This window comes from Lynx rufus, unplaced genomic scaffold, assembly GCF_022079265.1.
Source record: "Lynx rufus isolate CCGP_SWC_20201006 ecotype Redwood Valley unplaced genomic scaffold, mLynRuf1.p SCAF_2, whole genome shotgun sequence".
NCBI classification, from domain to species: Eukaryota; Metazoa; Chordata; class Mammalia; order Carnivora; family Felidae; genus Lynx; species Lynx rufus.
Genome location: NW_025814834.1, coordinates 219005196 through 219020930, shown reverse-complemented (window position 1 = coordinate 219020930; position 15735 = coordinate 219005196). Strand labels below are relative to the sequence as shown.

The following is a 15735-nucleotide window of genomic DNA, read 5'->3' as shown; positions in this document are numbered from 1 at the left end:
CACACCTCCCCAGTTTCGAATGTGTTTTTTAACGAATCTATGCAAAGCCGACCTTTTAAATTTTGGTGCGTAGTGTGAGTGCCACAGTCAGTTCTCAAGGTCTTTGGTACGCTGTTCAGGGTCAGACTCGGGCACATGCACCTGAGGGTTAACCCGGCATTTCTTAAGCAACATTAGGGGCTTGCTTTCCAAGCCCCTCCCTCTTCATGCCCCCCCCCCCCATCCATACTGCCCGGTCCCCTTTACCATCCTCTAGGCCAGACCTCACTGTGCTGCACACTTCTGGCAAGAAATAGTCCCTGAATCCGAGGCCACAAAGTGGGAGGACAGAGTGGTTTCTTTAAACAGTGCGGGAGTGCATCAAAGAGCTAACGTTCTCATCTGTCATTACTGGAGGTCAATATATAACGTCTAAAATTAATCAACTAAGAAATAGAAGTAGAAGCATTAATATTTGGAAACAAAGTAAATGCCAGAAGTCACCGCTAAGAGTTGGAAGTGGCCGCCTCTGGAGATGGACATTTTTTTTTAAAAGACAGTAATTTGCTCGTAGGAAAACTACAAGAGTTGTTTAGGAAAGAAAACATAACACACTGTTCTTACCTTCACAGTAAATAACACTGAAATAATCATAACAGAAGCCCTCAGATTTACTTAGTCCAAAACTATGGGATGTTTACAATCTTTGTATTTTCCTCCAAGTAATATCTGCCACTTCCCCTTAACTGTAAGCTCACAGGATCAGGGATAGTTTCCAAGAATGTATACAGGTGCTCAATAGCAGTTCACTGAATGGGGGCACCTGGGTAACTCAGTCGGTTGAGTGTCCGATTCTTGGTTTTGGTTCAAGTCACGATCATACAGTTCGTGAGTTCAAGCCCCACATCGGACTCTGTGCTGACAGTGCAGAGCCTGCTTGGGATTCTCTCTCTCTCTCTCTCTCTCTCTCTCTCTCTCTCTGCCCCTCCCCTGCTCACACACACGCACTCCCTCTCTCTCTCTCTCTCTCTCTCTCAAAATAAGCAAATTTTTAAAAATTTAAAAATTAAAAAAAAAAGTTCACTGAATAGAAGAGTAAGATAAAGAGTGGCCTGGCGTAGGGGTGGAGACTAGGCACACACCAGCCCGCAAGCTCTCTGCCTGCCAGACGCCGGCACGGCTGTAGAAGACAAACACGGGAGGAAGCGGAGGAGGGTACAGAATCGCCGCTGTGACCAGCTGGGGCCCACTGTGTCAGGTAGTTACACGTGTTTAGCACAGTGGTCCTACCAGGTGCAATTCTGCTCCCAGGAGACATCTGGAGACGTCCGCAGCCAATGTGCCCACAGCTGGGGGCACGCTCCTGGCATCTAGAGGGCAGAGGCCAGGGCTGGTGACAAATGTCCCCGCTGTGCAGGACAACCCCCACAGCACAGCATTATCAGGCCCAAAATGTCAGCAGCGCGAAGGTGGAGAAAAGCCAATTAGAAGTGATATTCCTTGTGAAAAAATGGCAGTACTGGAGGTATCTGTGTCCTCAAGACAGTCGAAACTTCCAAACGCTTACCCCCCAGTACAGCTTACATACGCACGTAGAAAGTGAAGGAAACGTAGTGGCACGACAGGCTAAAATTAGATCCAATAAATATTTATTTAAACACATACATACACCCACACAGAGAGAGAGGGGGAGAGAGAAGTGATGGCCTCAGGATTTCCAGTGGCAATTTTATAACAAGGGCTCAGACTAGTCCGTGAGGGGGATGCAGCAAAATGTGGCCCCATAATGAGACGCTCCTGGAACAAGAAAAGCTGCACAGTCAGCCGCTCCCTCATCCAGGTCCCCAAAGCATCATAAATAACAACACAGAAAATGATGTTTGTCGCCTGAGTCAGCACACAGACGGCGTGCTGAAATAACACAGTGGCCCTTTCACCAAAGAAAAATGACACAGTTGAGCTCTAAAAGGTTCCCGGCCACACCACTGACACAAGGAGAACACGTTTCAGGAACGTGAGCGGGAGAACCGAGAGCCCTTCCTCGACACAGGCATCGGGAGAGACTCCAGCCATCGGCCTGGGCCGTGGGGTCACGCGGTGTCTGTGACACCCCAGGTCCCTGCCACCCACACTGCGAGGCTGCCGGTGGGGTGGGGGAGGCGGGGGACGAGACCCCTCACAACACACACGTCAGCTGGCCCTGCCCCCCCTTTTACCTGACTCCTCTACTGGGGTTCAGAGAAAGCTTCGTTCCAAACATGGATTTTCAAAACTGCTGCTATGGCCTGCCCTCCACACAAAGCTGGAGGGAGCCAAGGGCCAGCGGGCACGAGCGACAAGTCACACGGACGGGCCGGGCTGGACGCGGACGGCCCGGCTCCGACCACAGCCCTGAAGCCCACCCTCCATGGCAAAACGCTCCAAGAGTCCTTTTTAAAAAGGCATGGACAGGGGCGCCTGGGTGGCTCAGTTGACTGGGCGTCCGACTTCAGCTCAGGTCATAATCTTGCGGTCCGTGAGTTCGAGCCCCGCATCGGGCTGTGTGCTGACAGCTCAGAGCCTGGAGCCTGTTTCAGATTCTGTGTCTCCCTCTCTCTGACCCTCCCCCGTTCATGCTCTGTCTGTCTCTGTCTCAAAAATAAATAAATGTTAAAAAAATTTTTAAAAAAATAAAAAAATAAAAATAAAAAAGGCATGGACAGGGGCGCCTGGGTGGCTCAGTCGGTGAAGCGGCTGACTTCGGCTCAGGTCATGATCTCACGGTTCGTGAGTTCGAGCCCCGCGTCGGGCTCTGTGCTGACAGCTCGGAGCCTGGAGCCCGCTTCAGATTCTGTGTCTCCCTCTCTCTCTGCCCCTCCCCTGCTCACACTCTGTCTGTTTCTCCCTCAAAAGAAACATTTAAAAAAAAAAAAAAAAAGACACGGAGAGCACACAAGTGGATCTTGTTACACAGAATGTACAAATAAGGGTCACAGGCCACCTTGCGAGACTGATGTGTGAACAGCACATCATAAGCCCCGAGGTGAAACCAGCCTCAGTGAGTTCGCAGCCAACTGTGACTCAGCAGTCACACCTGTCTTTTAAGGGCACATCCGTGACACGAGACACTCTGCTCATGACACATCCACAAACAGATCTGTCAACTTCTGGTTCTGAAAACATACGAGCTTGCTAAAAGCTTACGAGCCAGGACTCATACTTACAAAAGCACCTCAACAATTTACCTCTTTGGAGCTCATGCAGGCTGGGGGCACTTTGTAGACCAGACGGTGCGACGGGTTGGGCCGGATCCCACCCTGCAGAGGTAAGACCACCTTTCCGGAGCCGGCTTCCGGCAAGGGGTTCCACACAGCCCAGCGGACCATGTGCATGCAGGCCACGCTGGACAGAGAGGTGACCGACGTTGCCTGGAAGGGAGACAAAGCACAGCGGTGTGTGAGTTACCAGCAAACCGGCTGGCAAACACCAGGGAGCAGGGCCGCCAGGCAGGGACCGTGCAAGAGGGGCCTGTGTAGCAGGAGGAGAGCACAACACAGAAGCTCGGGGGACAGGGAAGCAGCCACCCACCTTGAGGAGCCCCCCTCAAGCTAACCAGCACCCTCCTCCGTCCAGGTCTCCCTTTCTGGCTCAAAGCAGCGGCGGCTTTTCTTTCAAAGACTGACATCATCCTTCTGACCTTTCCTGGTCCCATAAGGCTCTTTCTGCAGGTTTGTAAACAGGCTGTACCTCGCCCACGTCTGCACAAATCCATTAGGAAAACACCAGGAATGACACTTGTGTTCGTGATAGGAAACTTTGTAAAATAATGAGGAACGCACATGGGAATTCAAATCAGGATTATTTACACACAGTTTCTGCAGCTAAGTCCCAGCTCAGAATGAATGGCACGTTTCATCCATGTGACTCCGTGTACCTGGGAAATCAGCCAGGTCCTTCTCCTGCTTTCTCTATCACTGGCCAAGTGAAAGCAGTAAGGACACTAAGGAAAACCTAAGATTAGGGAAGAGTCATTTTCTCCAATATGGTTTGAGGGCTTGAGTCAGCAGTGTTTTAATGGCACACTTTCATCCATTCACTGAGAAGTAAGAATAAAACCACATTCCAGGCCCCGGTCGGGTGGGAAAACCCCTCATCAGCTGGGCAGTGATGCAAGGCAGAAGGCAAGGTCAGGAACTCCGGCTCTGACCGAGCCCGACAGGCAGACGCCACAGGCTCCCTGGGAGGCAGCACATTGGGACCCCAGGAAGGCAAATTCTCGACCAGGGGCCACGGGACACTTGCAAGGAGGTCAGACTGGGAGCCCAGGAGGGCCCTTCCGGCCCAAGAGCACAGCGGCCCTAACCAGGGTCACAGTGACACAGTCCAGACCCGGGCCGCAGCCACACCTCCTCTGCCCCGACTCCAGGCCCGGCTGGTGACATGGGAGGAGCAAACCCCGAAGGTGGCGGGCAGTAACTGGAGCACGAGCACAGCACCCCACCTCCTGACGCTGTCCTCAGAGGCAGCAGAGGGCCATCTGCCCCCGTCTGGCATGAGGACGGTGGTGCCATGTGGTCCCTGGGCACCGAGGGAGCCGAGGGCCTCCGACGCTCTAGACCACCAGCCACACGCGCTAACCCAGGCAGCCCGGTTCGGGTCACGGTGACAGGGAGGGTGGACAGCCTGCATGGAGGGGGCCTCACACTCTTGGAAAGGAACCGAAGCCCACGCCCCATCTGTGATGGTGAAGGACATCATCCCCAGGGAGAGGAGAGCCAAGGCGCCCGCTGACACGGGCTGCGTCCAGCAGAACGGCTGGGGCTCCCAGCGGACCCCGCTTACTTGCTGGACACGGGTCAGCTGCCACGCCCTTGTCCTGGCCAGGAGTCGACTGCGCTCGGGTCCAAGGTCACACACGCACAAAAGGACTCTGGCTGGAGCCCCACGCGGATGGCTCGACAGTCAGCGAGGCCACATCATAGCCGAGCGTAGGTGCAAACAGCACCCAACATGGAAAAGGAAGCACATTCGTCTCCTCAGTCAGTCTCTCCAGACTGTTCCTTTGCCAGAGGCTCTTCCTTCCTGCTGTTTCCCTCAGTCACGTGGGGATAAATGTCCAGAGTCAGCGTCTGGTCTTGAATTAATCTCTTCTTGAGGCCCCGTCGTTAGGGGACCGACCTCACTTCAGGGGGGCCCGTTCTGACCCTTCAACGGAGCCAAACTTCAGATAACAGCTGGGCTACCACCACCTCTGCCCTGGCTACAGGGGTGACCGGGGATTTGGGTCCCCGCCAGATCAACGAGAAAAACACTCACATCCTGGAAGTACAAGGAACCAGCAAAGCGAGAAGCCGAAGCACATGACCCTGTGCGACACTTCCAACACGTGTCGAACATGAAGACGATGCCCGCGGCTCCCCATCCCGTTAGCCGATGACAGGGACACAAACCAGCACCAAGCAACTATAAATCCACTGCCCTTTAAAAACAAAATTATTGGGGCGCCTGGGTGGCTCAGTCGGTTGGGCGTCCGACTTCAGCTCGGTCATGATCTCACGGTTTGTGAGTTCGAGGCTCTGTGCTGACAGCTCGGAGCCTGGAGTCTGCTTTGGATTCTGGGTCTCCACCTCTCTCTCTGCCCCTCCCCCACGCACACTCTGTCTCTCTCAGAAATAAACATTAAAAATTTTTTAAATATTTTTAAAAAATGACTATACATGTACCGGCAAAAAAGGCCACTATAAAAACTACACAGACCCAATCATTTCTAGACTACTTTTCTAAACAGTCATCTATAAAATCCAGTTTATTATGGGATCAAAAATAAAATGAAATATGTGGCCAACTTTTCATGCTCTTTGTGCAAGTCCTTGTGGTTTAATCTTTCAAATTAGGTGATTCTGATATGCAATCTTCCAATTTCATGGTTCCTTTGGTTTCCCAGTCCTTGATCGATAGAGCTCTCCTCTGCACAGCGTATCCAGCTTCCCTCGCTCGTGTCTCCAACAGCTCCGACGAGAGGAGACAGTTAGCACGTCACTGAGCACTCCTTTGCAAAGATTTCTGCGACAATTAGGGCTCGATGGCAATTCAATTGCCATTTATTAGCCTGTGCTCCCTCTCACCAGGCCAGGGTGACAGCTGCAGGCAGGAACCTCCCCCACCCCACGTCCCTCAAATCCCCCCAGCCCCAGCCCCAGGCTCTGAGGAGAAGGTCAGGTGCATCCAAGCAGGTGGGCAGAGTGAGAGCAGCTATTTAGCTGGCCAACATGACAAGGCTCCTCCTGTCGGTGAATTCTAGTGGTCGAGAGAAGATTGGTTACTGTAGAACGTCTTATACTGTCCAATCGGGTTTGACTTCATGAAGAGAAGAAAAAAAATGCATCACATTGCTCCCACTAAGACTCTTAATTGTAACAGCAAACAACACACGGGAGGCCAAAGGAACACACTTGGAATGTGAACCAGGTTTGTCGTGGAACAGAAGAGCCACGCCAACATTCACCAGGCGGAGCCCAAACAGACAGAAAACAGACACCTGACCCCAGGAATGCCGCACTCTGGGCTCCCTGAGGTGGGCTCGACGGTGGCCTCAAAAACACACGTTCACATCCTAAGCCCTGAGCGTTGTGACTGTGACCTTATTTGGAAAAAGGGTCCATGCCCATGGAAATAATTATTATGAGATTAGGAGATCTGCATTATCCAGCTGGACCCTAAATCCAATGACAAGCATCCTTACCAAGCAGGACAGACAGAGAGACAGAGGGGGACGCACAGAGGGAAGGCTGTGTGCAGGTGAAGGCAGGAGCTGCGCCATCAGATAAGGGCCACCAGCAGCCACCAACCCGGAAGAGGCGGGAAGGACCCTCCCCTGCAGCCTCCGAAGGGAAGGCCGCCGCCCTGCCTGCACTGGCTTCGGCCCAGTGCAACTGACTTTAAATCCGAGGCCTCCAGACCGTGAGAGAATAAATGTCAATCACTTTGAGACACACACAGTTGGTGGCAATTTGGGCCGGCCGCCCCAGGAAATGAGCAAAGTCCCCTTGGCTTCCGTCCTCAGACCAACTTGAAAGTCATCTAGAGGCAGGTAAAAAGTTCACGTTATTCCATGAGGGTGATTTTCTCCAGCATTTCGGGGAGACCTTTCTCTTCCTGCCCCAGGCTCCTGGCCAGCACCAGACTCAGGGCCTGGCCACACCATAGAGGTGACAGCAGCGCCTGTCGGGGGACATGCTTGGGCGAACCGGAATGAGGAAACAAATGTGTGTCAAAGTGCCTCCCGGTGTCCCCAGTGTCAGCCACATCACAGAGGGACAAGGAAGCCAGAAGAAACGAGACCAGAGAGACATCACAGCTGAAGGAGGGGCGAGAGGCCGGGCCCTGGGCTGAGAGCAGGTAGGCTGTGCCCCGAGAACGCCCCCCACCAACGCAGGTGGCAGGGACCAGGGAACGGCCTCCAGAGGGGCACACGGGTGCAGCCAGAGCCCGGCAAGGAGCAAGGCCGCCTGTTAGTTGCTCTCTTCCCGGCATTCTCCTCGAAGGACGCCAAGTCCTTGATCCTGGAGGCAGACTGCACAAGGCCACCCGAGGTGAGGAGTCGGGATGCAGACAGACACCCAGAGCCTGGGTGACGCCCACCGGGCAAAGCACAGGCTCGCACAACAGGTGTCACCGGCCCGGAGTCGTGCTTCCAAAGACGGATCGTTTAGATGCCAAAGCCCTTTGCAAATCTGACAGACAGTGAGGTGAGCTTGGCAGTGGCTGCAGGCTAATTTCCTTCACACGCATTCACGGTGGAAGAGGAAACCCAGCAACACAGAATGAAAGTCACTTAGTCTCCCCTTGTAGGACACAGTATACATCACTTAAAAGCATAGGAATCTTCGAGAGGCAACATATTCATTTCATTCTGTGGAATAAAGGAATCATTTCTGAACATACACGTGAGCAGTGAAAATCAACAGGACCGTGGTTTTAAGAAAGTTCCATAACCTGGGACAAGTCTTCATGCTGACTAAAGGGATCATAACGCTTTGGACCTCTCTGCAAAAAAGGTGTCACTTGACAGTGAAACAAGGAAGCAAAGGCGAAACGGCCCTGAGCCCGGAGCTGTGCCTGGACCCTCTGGACACCGAGTCCCCAGCCAGCCGCCTTTGCACGTGCGTCCGCAGGAGAACCGGCCCCTTGCCTTGTTCTTCTTCCCGCCCCCTCCTCACACTGGGCCCATGGATGGCAGGGCCCAGGCTTGGCAGCCTGGCATGCCTTCCTGTGGGCACAGCCCCTCCACCTCTCAGGGCCAGCCCCCACCCCCGCCACAGGTCAACAGGGGACTGCGTGCTTTGAAACAGCCACTGCTCCAGGGAAGGGTGCACGGGAGGCCAGGGCTCATCCCTGGGTGAGGGGACCCCCAGGGGCCTCGAGAAAAGGCAGCTCTCTTCCAGAGTCAGCATCGGGGGAAGAAGTGAGCTCCTCCCAGTGGGAGGGGGAGGGGGACAGGGAAGGACGAGGGGCTGACGAAGCTGCAGACGGTCCAGGAGGGCACTCGCCAGGCGTCAGACCCGAAGGAAAAGCCAACCAGGGGATGTGACAACACAGCTTCTGCTTGTCCAGAGACAGGCTTCCCCCTGGGGATGGTGGGAGAGGGACACGGACCCTCTGCGTACTCCTTACAGTGGGACTCACCTCAAAATACAGTGCAATTTTAAAACCAGTGTGTGGTATAGGGTAAGAGTCATGGGAACCGCTGATAAGTTTGTAAATGACTCTCCAGAAAAAAAACACCCACAGTGGTAAGCGAGAAGGTGCCATCAATGGAGGAAAAGGCCCTATTTACAACAGCAGCACAGAAATCAAGTACCTATCAATAAACATAATAAGCAACTGTTCAACTGTTTAAAAGCTACGTTTTAGGGGCACCTGGGTGGCTCAGTCGGTTAAGCGTCCAAGTTCGGCTCAGGTCGTGATCTCGCGGTCTGTGAGTTCGAGCCCTGCGATGGGCTCTGTGCCGACAGCTCGGAGTCTGGAGCCTGCTTCGGACTCTGTGTCTCCCTCTCTCTCTGCCCCTCTCCCTACTCTCTCTCTCAAAAATAAATAAGCATTAAAAAAAAAAAAAATTCTTAAAAAAAAAAAAAAGCAGGCGACAGGGACGGGAAACCACAGCCCCTCACAGAAATGGCTGATTCCGGGGCTGGAACAGGGAGGACGCAAGGTGAGCCTGGGGCCTCTCGTTATGCCAGGGAGTAGGAAACGGAGAAACAGAACATGATGGAGGACATCACAAGGACACAGCCCGAAGGCACCGTGGACACTCTGGGACACTGTGAGCACCAAAATAATCAGGGACGGCAGCTTTCGGCTTCTGGGGTTTTTTTTAAAGGTGTCCGTGAGTCCATCCCCATAGGGAGCTGGAAACCCTCACGGCTAGATGAGGGGCGGAGGTCTGTGTAGCATAAAGGTCTCCCCACAGATTGCTTCTCAGCTGCAAGGAGGAAGACAGCAACTGTCCAGTGGGGACATCACACAGACCTGACCGGGGATGCTGGGGTGCTCAGTCGGTTGAGGGCACAACCCTTGATCTCGGGGTCGTGGGTTCAAGCCCCACGTTGGGGGTAGAGATTACTTAAAAAAAAAAAAATCTTTAAGGGCGCCTGGGTGGCTCAGTCAGTTGGGCGTCAGGCTGCTGATTTCAGCTCAGGTCATGATCTCACTGTTCATGAGATTGAGCCCCACGCTGGGTTCTGTGCTGACAGCTTGGAACCTGCTTAGGACTCTCTCTCTCTCTCTCTCTCTCTCTCTCTCTGCCCCTCCCTCACTCATGTACACACTCTTTCTCTCTCTCAAAATAAACATTTTTTGAAAATTAAAAAAAAAAAACAAAATCTTAGAGGCGCCTGGGTGGCTCAGCCGGTTGAGTGTCCAACTTTAGCTCAGGTCATGATCTCGAGGTTCATGAGTTCGAGCCCTGGGTCGGGCTCTGTGCTGACAGCTCAGAGCCTGGAACCTGCTTCGGGTTGCGTCTCCCTCTATCTCTGCCCGCCCCCCCCCCACTCGTTTTATCTCTCTCTCTCTCTCTCAAAAAAAAAATTAAAACATTAGAAAATAAAAAATAATAAAATCTTAAAAAAGAAACTAACTAGGCCAATGAGATGGGAGGGACCTCCCGCATCTCTGCCATGGGACCCTGAGGGACACACCGCACCCCTACCCCTCTGCAGTGTTCCGGCAGGGATGCAGACGCCGACTCCATCAGGAGGAAACACCACCAAATCTAACACAAGGAACACTCACTTCAAAATGTTTCTTAAAGAAGGGAGACTGTCCTATAAAAATAAAATCATGAAATAAAGCAAGTGTGGCAAATGAGAACAGGTGAATCTGGGTTAAGAGTGGACTAATATTCCTGGTACTTCTGTAACTTGTCTGTAAGCTTAAAATCATGTCCAGATAAAATGGGTTTTTTTCTTTTGTATTTGAATGCTTTATTGTTTGAGCATGAAGGCTTAGCCCGTGGATAGTTAAAAAAGAAAGAAGTTTGAGACAAATGCAAAGCAGTATTGCTCTACAGAGTAAATGAAACATGTATGAAATTTGCTTTCCTAAGCACCAGTGATAATAGAAATGTAATTTACAAGAAAAAACTACAAAGAGTTTCGTAGCAGGCCAACAGGTTTAGGGCACATTCCTGATCTGTTTAAGGGGCGACCAAAGGAGAGTAGTTTCTCTAGCATGGAACTAAGTGGGCTGGCGTGGGTCGGTACAGAGGTTGCCACTGTCCATGCCAACCTTCTCCCGGTGTGCTGAAATGCACAGTCATTCTGGGATATCCAACGTTCTGTGTTCCAACAGTAGGGACCAAGGCACATATGGAGACTGTGATTTTCTTTAGCATCCAAAGAAAAAGTTTTTAAAGACATTACATAAAGTCCTACTATGCCTTTTTTCCCCAAGAACAGTGTTAAGAATACGGAAAAGCAAGTGACAGACTGTGAGAACATATTCACAATCTGTGTATGTGACAGAAGACTTTTAGCAAAAATACATCAGACAGACTCCTATCTACCCAATAATAAAAAAGACACGTAATCCTAAACAACGGAACAGCCACTTCACAAAGGACGATTAGAATGGCCAACCAACACAGGAACAGGACTCATCACTGGTGACCAAGGAAAGGCAAATTAATGCCCACTAGAAAGGCTGAAATTAAAAAGACGAAACCAGAAGGTGGTAAGGATGTGGAACAACTGTAATTCCCAAACAGCACTGGCACAACCACTTTGGAAAAACAGGCATTGCTTGGAAAGGTAACCTGTATCTACCTAGGACCCAGAACTCTGTTCCACGGCATTCACCAAAAAGAAATGAAAACATACGTCCACAAAGACTTGCCCAAGAATGCTTACAGCAGCTTTATTTATTAGTTGGAAAAGCCAACCAACAGAAAAATGAAAACACAAATCTGCAAACACCATTACCTGATAAAAGATTAACATCCAGAACGCAGAGAGAACTCCTAAACCCCGCAACAATACAAGAGACCACCCGACTCAGAAATGGGCAACGGACTTGAACAGACATCCTCCAACGAAAATACAGGCCCACAAGCATGTGAGAAGATATCTGTTCAGCATCACTGACCATCAGGAAAATGCGAATCAAAACCACAGAGAGACACCACCTCATGAAAACTATGAGTGCTGGCGAGGGTGTGGTGAAACCAGGGCCCTCAAGCACTGTTGCACTGTCGGCGGGGAACGTAACGTGGTGCAACCGACGTGGAAAAGTGTAGGGGTTCCTCAAAAAATTAAAAGTAGAATTTCCACACACTTCAGTAATTCTGCTTCTGGATATACACCCAAAGGAATTGAAAGGAGGGTAGGGTCTCAAAGAGACACGGGTATTCCCATGTTCATGTTAGCATTATTCACAATGTCTAAAACGGAGTAGCCACCCAGGCCCCTCAACAAATGGCTGGGTCAGTAAAATGTGGGATAGACGTCCTTCAGCCATAAGAAGGAAGGAACTTCTCCAACACGCAGCAACATGGATGAGCCGTGAGGACATTATGCTGAGTGAAGGAGACCAGTCACAAAGTACAAATACTGAACGATTCCACATACGTGAGGTCCCCAGGGTTGTCAAAGTCATAAAGACAGAAAGCATATGGTGGTGCGCGGGGCCGGAGAGCGGGGCCAAGGAGGAGATAGTACTTCCTGGGGCCGGGGTTTCAGCTTTACAAGAGGTGAAGGGTTCTGGGGATGGATGGGGGTGACCACTGCCCAAGAGTGTGAACATGCTTAATGCCACCAAACCACAGCGCTTAAAACCAGTGAAGATGGCCAAGTTTATGTTGTGTATTTTTACTACAAGAGGAAAAAGACATTAAAAAATAAAAGTCAGAATACCACTAAACTGTACACTTTAAAATTCTTTTAGGCCTTGTGAATTTCTCAATGAAATATTTTTTAAAAAGACAAACCAAACAAACAATTTCCAAAAGATAAGTGAGTGGATATCTTTCTTAAAGCCCCGAGGGAACCCCAACATTCAGGACAAAACAGAAGAGCCGGCAGCAGATCCCCTCTCATTCAGCGCTCCCCCCGCCCACCTCCCCCTCCGCCGCACACACAGGGCGCACTCGGCGGGCACCCCTCCCTGCCCCCCCAAACACACAGTGGGCACTCTGGGCAGATGGAGGGCAGAGGCCCAGGTTGAGCAGGTGGAGGTGTGGCTACGCCATATGGAGGGCGCCATGGTGACGCTGGGACACCCGGCTCACTGAAAGGGACGAGCCAGGTTATCCTGAAACATTTCCAGGAAACCCTCAAGACGCCTCTATTTCCAAGTTCTACAAGTGCAAATTCACATCATTTCAGAATAAATCAAGGCATGATTCGCACACGCCCGATACAGATCGTCAAAACGTTCGGCTCTGAGGAATCCCAGGCACCTGGCGAGCACCCAGATCTTTGTTACAGGGACTTGTCTTGTCCAGAGAATACCAGCAAACACGTAAATAACAGACCAGCTCACCTTCCCCTTCTAGACGTCCGGGAGGTATTCTGCCATGTGACTCCAAAAAGAAGGGCTGTTTTGATCCCTGGCAGCCCGTGGGGGCTGGCACTTCTGACATAAAAACGCAGCAGAGGACCTTGGGCCCGATTGTTTTTACGGCTGCCTTCGTTCTGTGTCTGCCTCTCAGGCCCTGGGAAGTCTGCTTTCTCGGCAAACGCTGATGGAGCCCACACTCCCGCAGCTGCCAGCGTTCCAAAACGCGCCGCCCCGTGCGGGCACACTGTCCCCACGCACTCAAATTCCCGGGAAGGAAGCTGTCTGGTGGGAACAAGTACCCCTCCGGCTCTTCACCGCCAGCCCAAGACAAACCACCCAGGCTTCAGCTGTGCTGGCTAAACACAAGATGTGAAAGCCCCACAGCGGACCGCCACCAAGGGGCGTGTCTTCTCAAAACCGTTTCTCTAGATTGTTTTTAGTGACCGAACAAAACGCTCAGGACCAAAAACTTCTCTCAGACACAGGTGACGACTGGGTGTAAGCTGGACACACTCCAGCCCGGATGGTGTCTCCCCACCCGGATAAACCAGGTAAAAGTGACCCGTCTCACAAAGGGCCTCAGGAGACTGAGGCCCGTAGCTCCCAGTCCAAAGCGGGAGGAGTAACAGAACACGGGGTTGAGGGACGCGGCCAGGCCATCCTGACAACAGGTCGCAGCACGAAAGGCAGCATCCGTGAGGGAGACGACCATGGCTGCCCCAGTCGTGCAGGAAGACCTGCTTCAGAAACCGTTTTCCAAAGAAAAGTACAGTTAGCTTTCTGGCTCTGCCAGTTCCGATTCAGGAAAGGAGGCGAAGAACGTGCACGCGGGCTGCCTGGGCATCGATCGGGTGATACTGGAGAAACCCGCGGTAGGCGTTTAGGCGCGTCGACGGTTTTGCAGCGGTGTTTTTAAGCCCCACCGTTGGGAGACACGTACCGAACCGTTCAGAGAGGCAGCGATGGGCTGTCTGGAACCTACGCGTCTGGCCGTGAGCAGGTAACTTCTGGGTCCGCCACAGGCTTCTCTCTGCCATTGTATTTGAAATCTTCCACAACGAAAGGGTTAAAGGAAGAAAAGAAACGTACGTGCCACGACGTTCACAGTAATGAAAGCAGATCGTGACTGGATTTTGCTTGAAAATAAATCAAAACGGACTGTGGGAGTCAGTCCAGACAGCAGAGGGCAGTGCACACAGGTGTGACACCACTGGGCCACCCGGTTCATTTCACTGTTCACCGTCTGCCTCAGTTCGTGTCTGAAGCATCCGCCATACGAAGCTCTAACTCAGGGAAGGAAGGGGAGACCTACAGGTGGAACGCAAGTGAAGAGTGTGCCCCACGACGGCCCAGAGAGGGTCCCAGGGTGAGCTGGCTGCGGCCTGTCCCCTCCCCCCCCCCCGCCCCCCGCCCCACACCCCACCACCTGCCACGGGTTAAGCATTTCCATGACGAGTTAACAGAATAATAAAGTGTCACGTGAGACACATCCCTTTCTGCTTAGGTGCTCTGTAATCGCAAGCAAATTGACACTGTATGCGACACTATATGTTACATCATTACGTGGTATGACCACAGTCAACGTTCTGGCGGGACACCATCTACGTAAATGGGACACGGAGGGCGCCGCGTCTCCCACCGCCACCCACGTCCTCCCAAGGGCAGCTCTGGGGTTCCAGCCCCAGAAGGCCCTCCCTCCCCGCAGAACCCCCCCACCCAGGCCCAGGATGCCCACCCCAGGCAGCCAGGCACGCTCACACACGGCTGCATCTTAGATACAGTTCCTGGTAATAAATAAAGAAAAGCAGACCTGGGAAGGACACAGTGTGACCGTGTGTCCAGCTACAATCACAACACCCGCCTCCAGATTTGCTCACCTGATCAGGGCTCGCGATTATGCTGATCTGAGGTGTGGATGGCAGAGAGGTCAGCTCACTGCTGCCAGAGAACATGAGAAGATACAACCGCCCCTCCGCTCAGCACCCCGCTCCCCTTCCTAAGGCGCACCCCGGGGGCCGTGCTCAGTCCCGCTCCTCAGACCGGCCACCATGGAAGGTACCCGGTCATCCTGGTTTTGTTTTTGACCTACTTGTTAAATTGATAACTCGCTTTTTCAAACGGAAACCGGAATCTTAAGTGTGGCATGATTTGGGTTTTCCAAAGAATCGACCTCCATGATGTAAATGATGTCTATATGCTATACCGTGACCTCTGAATAAGGCAGGGGTGTGGGTACCGACCCCCACATGGTCAAAAACCTGCGTGGAACTTTTGACTCTCCAAAAACATAACTGCTAAAAGCCTACAGCTGACCAAAAGCCTTAACAATAACAAACAGTCGATTAACACATGTTTTGTATGGGTACGTATTATATGCTGTATTCTTACAGTAAAATCGGCTGGAGAAAAAAAAATGTCATTAAGAAAATCGTAACAAAAAACAGAAAATCTTAAGAAAAAAATACACTTACAGTACTCGACTGTATTTACCAAAAAACACCTGTTAAAAGTGGATCCTGTGTTGCTCAAGGGTCAACTGTATTTCTTCCAACTGAACCCTACAAATCCTTGCTCTTAGTTATGAGATAAGCACATTATCAAGTCACTGTAAGACATTTATCACTTGTCCAGATTCAAGCTTTACTACACTTAATGTCATATGAAAAATACATTAAGATGAACTCAGTTTCCAAAATAAGTATCAATCTGGTAATTGTGAATTAA

General features: G+C 51.6%; 1 protein-coding gene across 1 annotated transcript in view; it reads right to left on the bottom strand.

Annotated features, from left to right (window-relative positions):
- Positions 1-15735, bottom strand: part of NPHP4 (nephrocystin 4) — a 110246-nt gene that overhangs the window by 51037 nt on the left and 43474 nt on the right. Inside the window, exon 11 of the mRNA XM_047084097.1 lies at positions 3204-3386. Coding sequence (XP_046940053.1) covers positions 3204-3386 — 183 coding nt within the window. The remainder of the gene's footprint in view (positions 1-3203; positions 3387-15735) is intronic.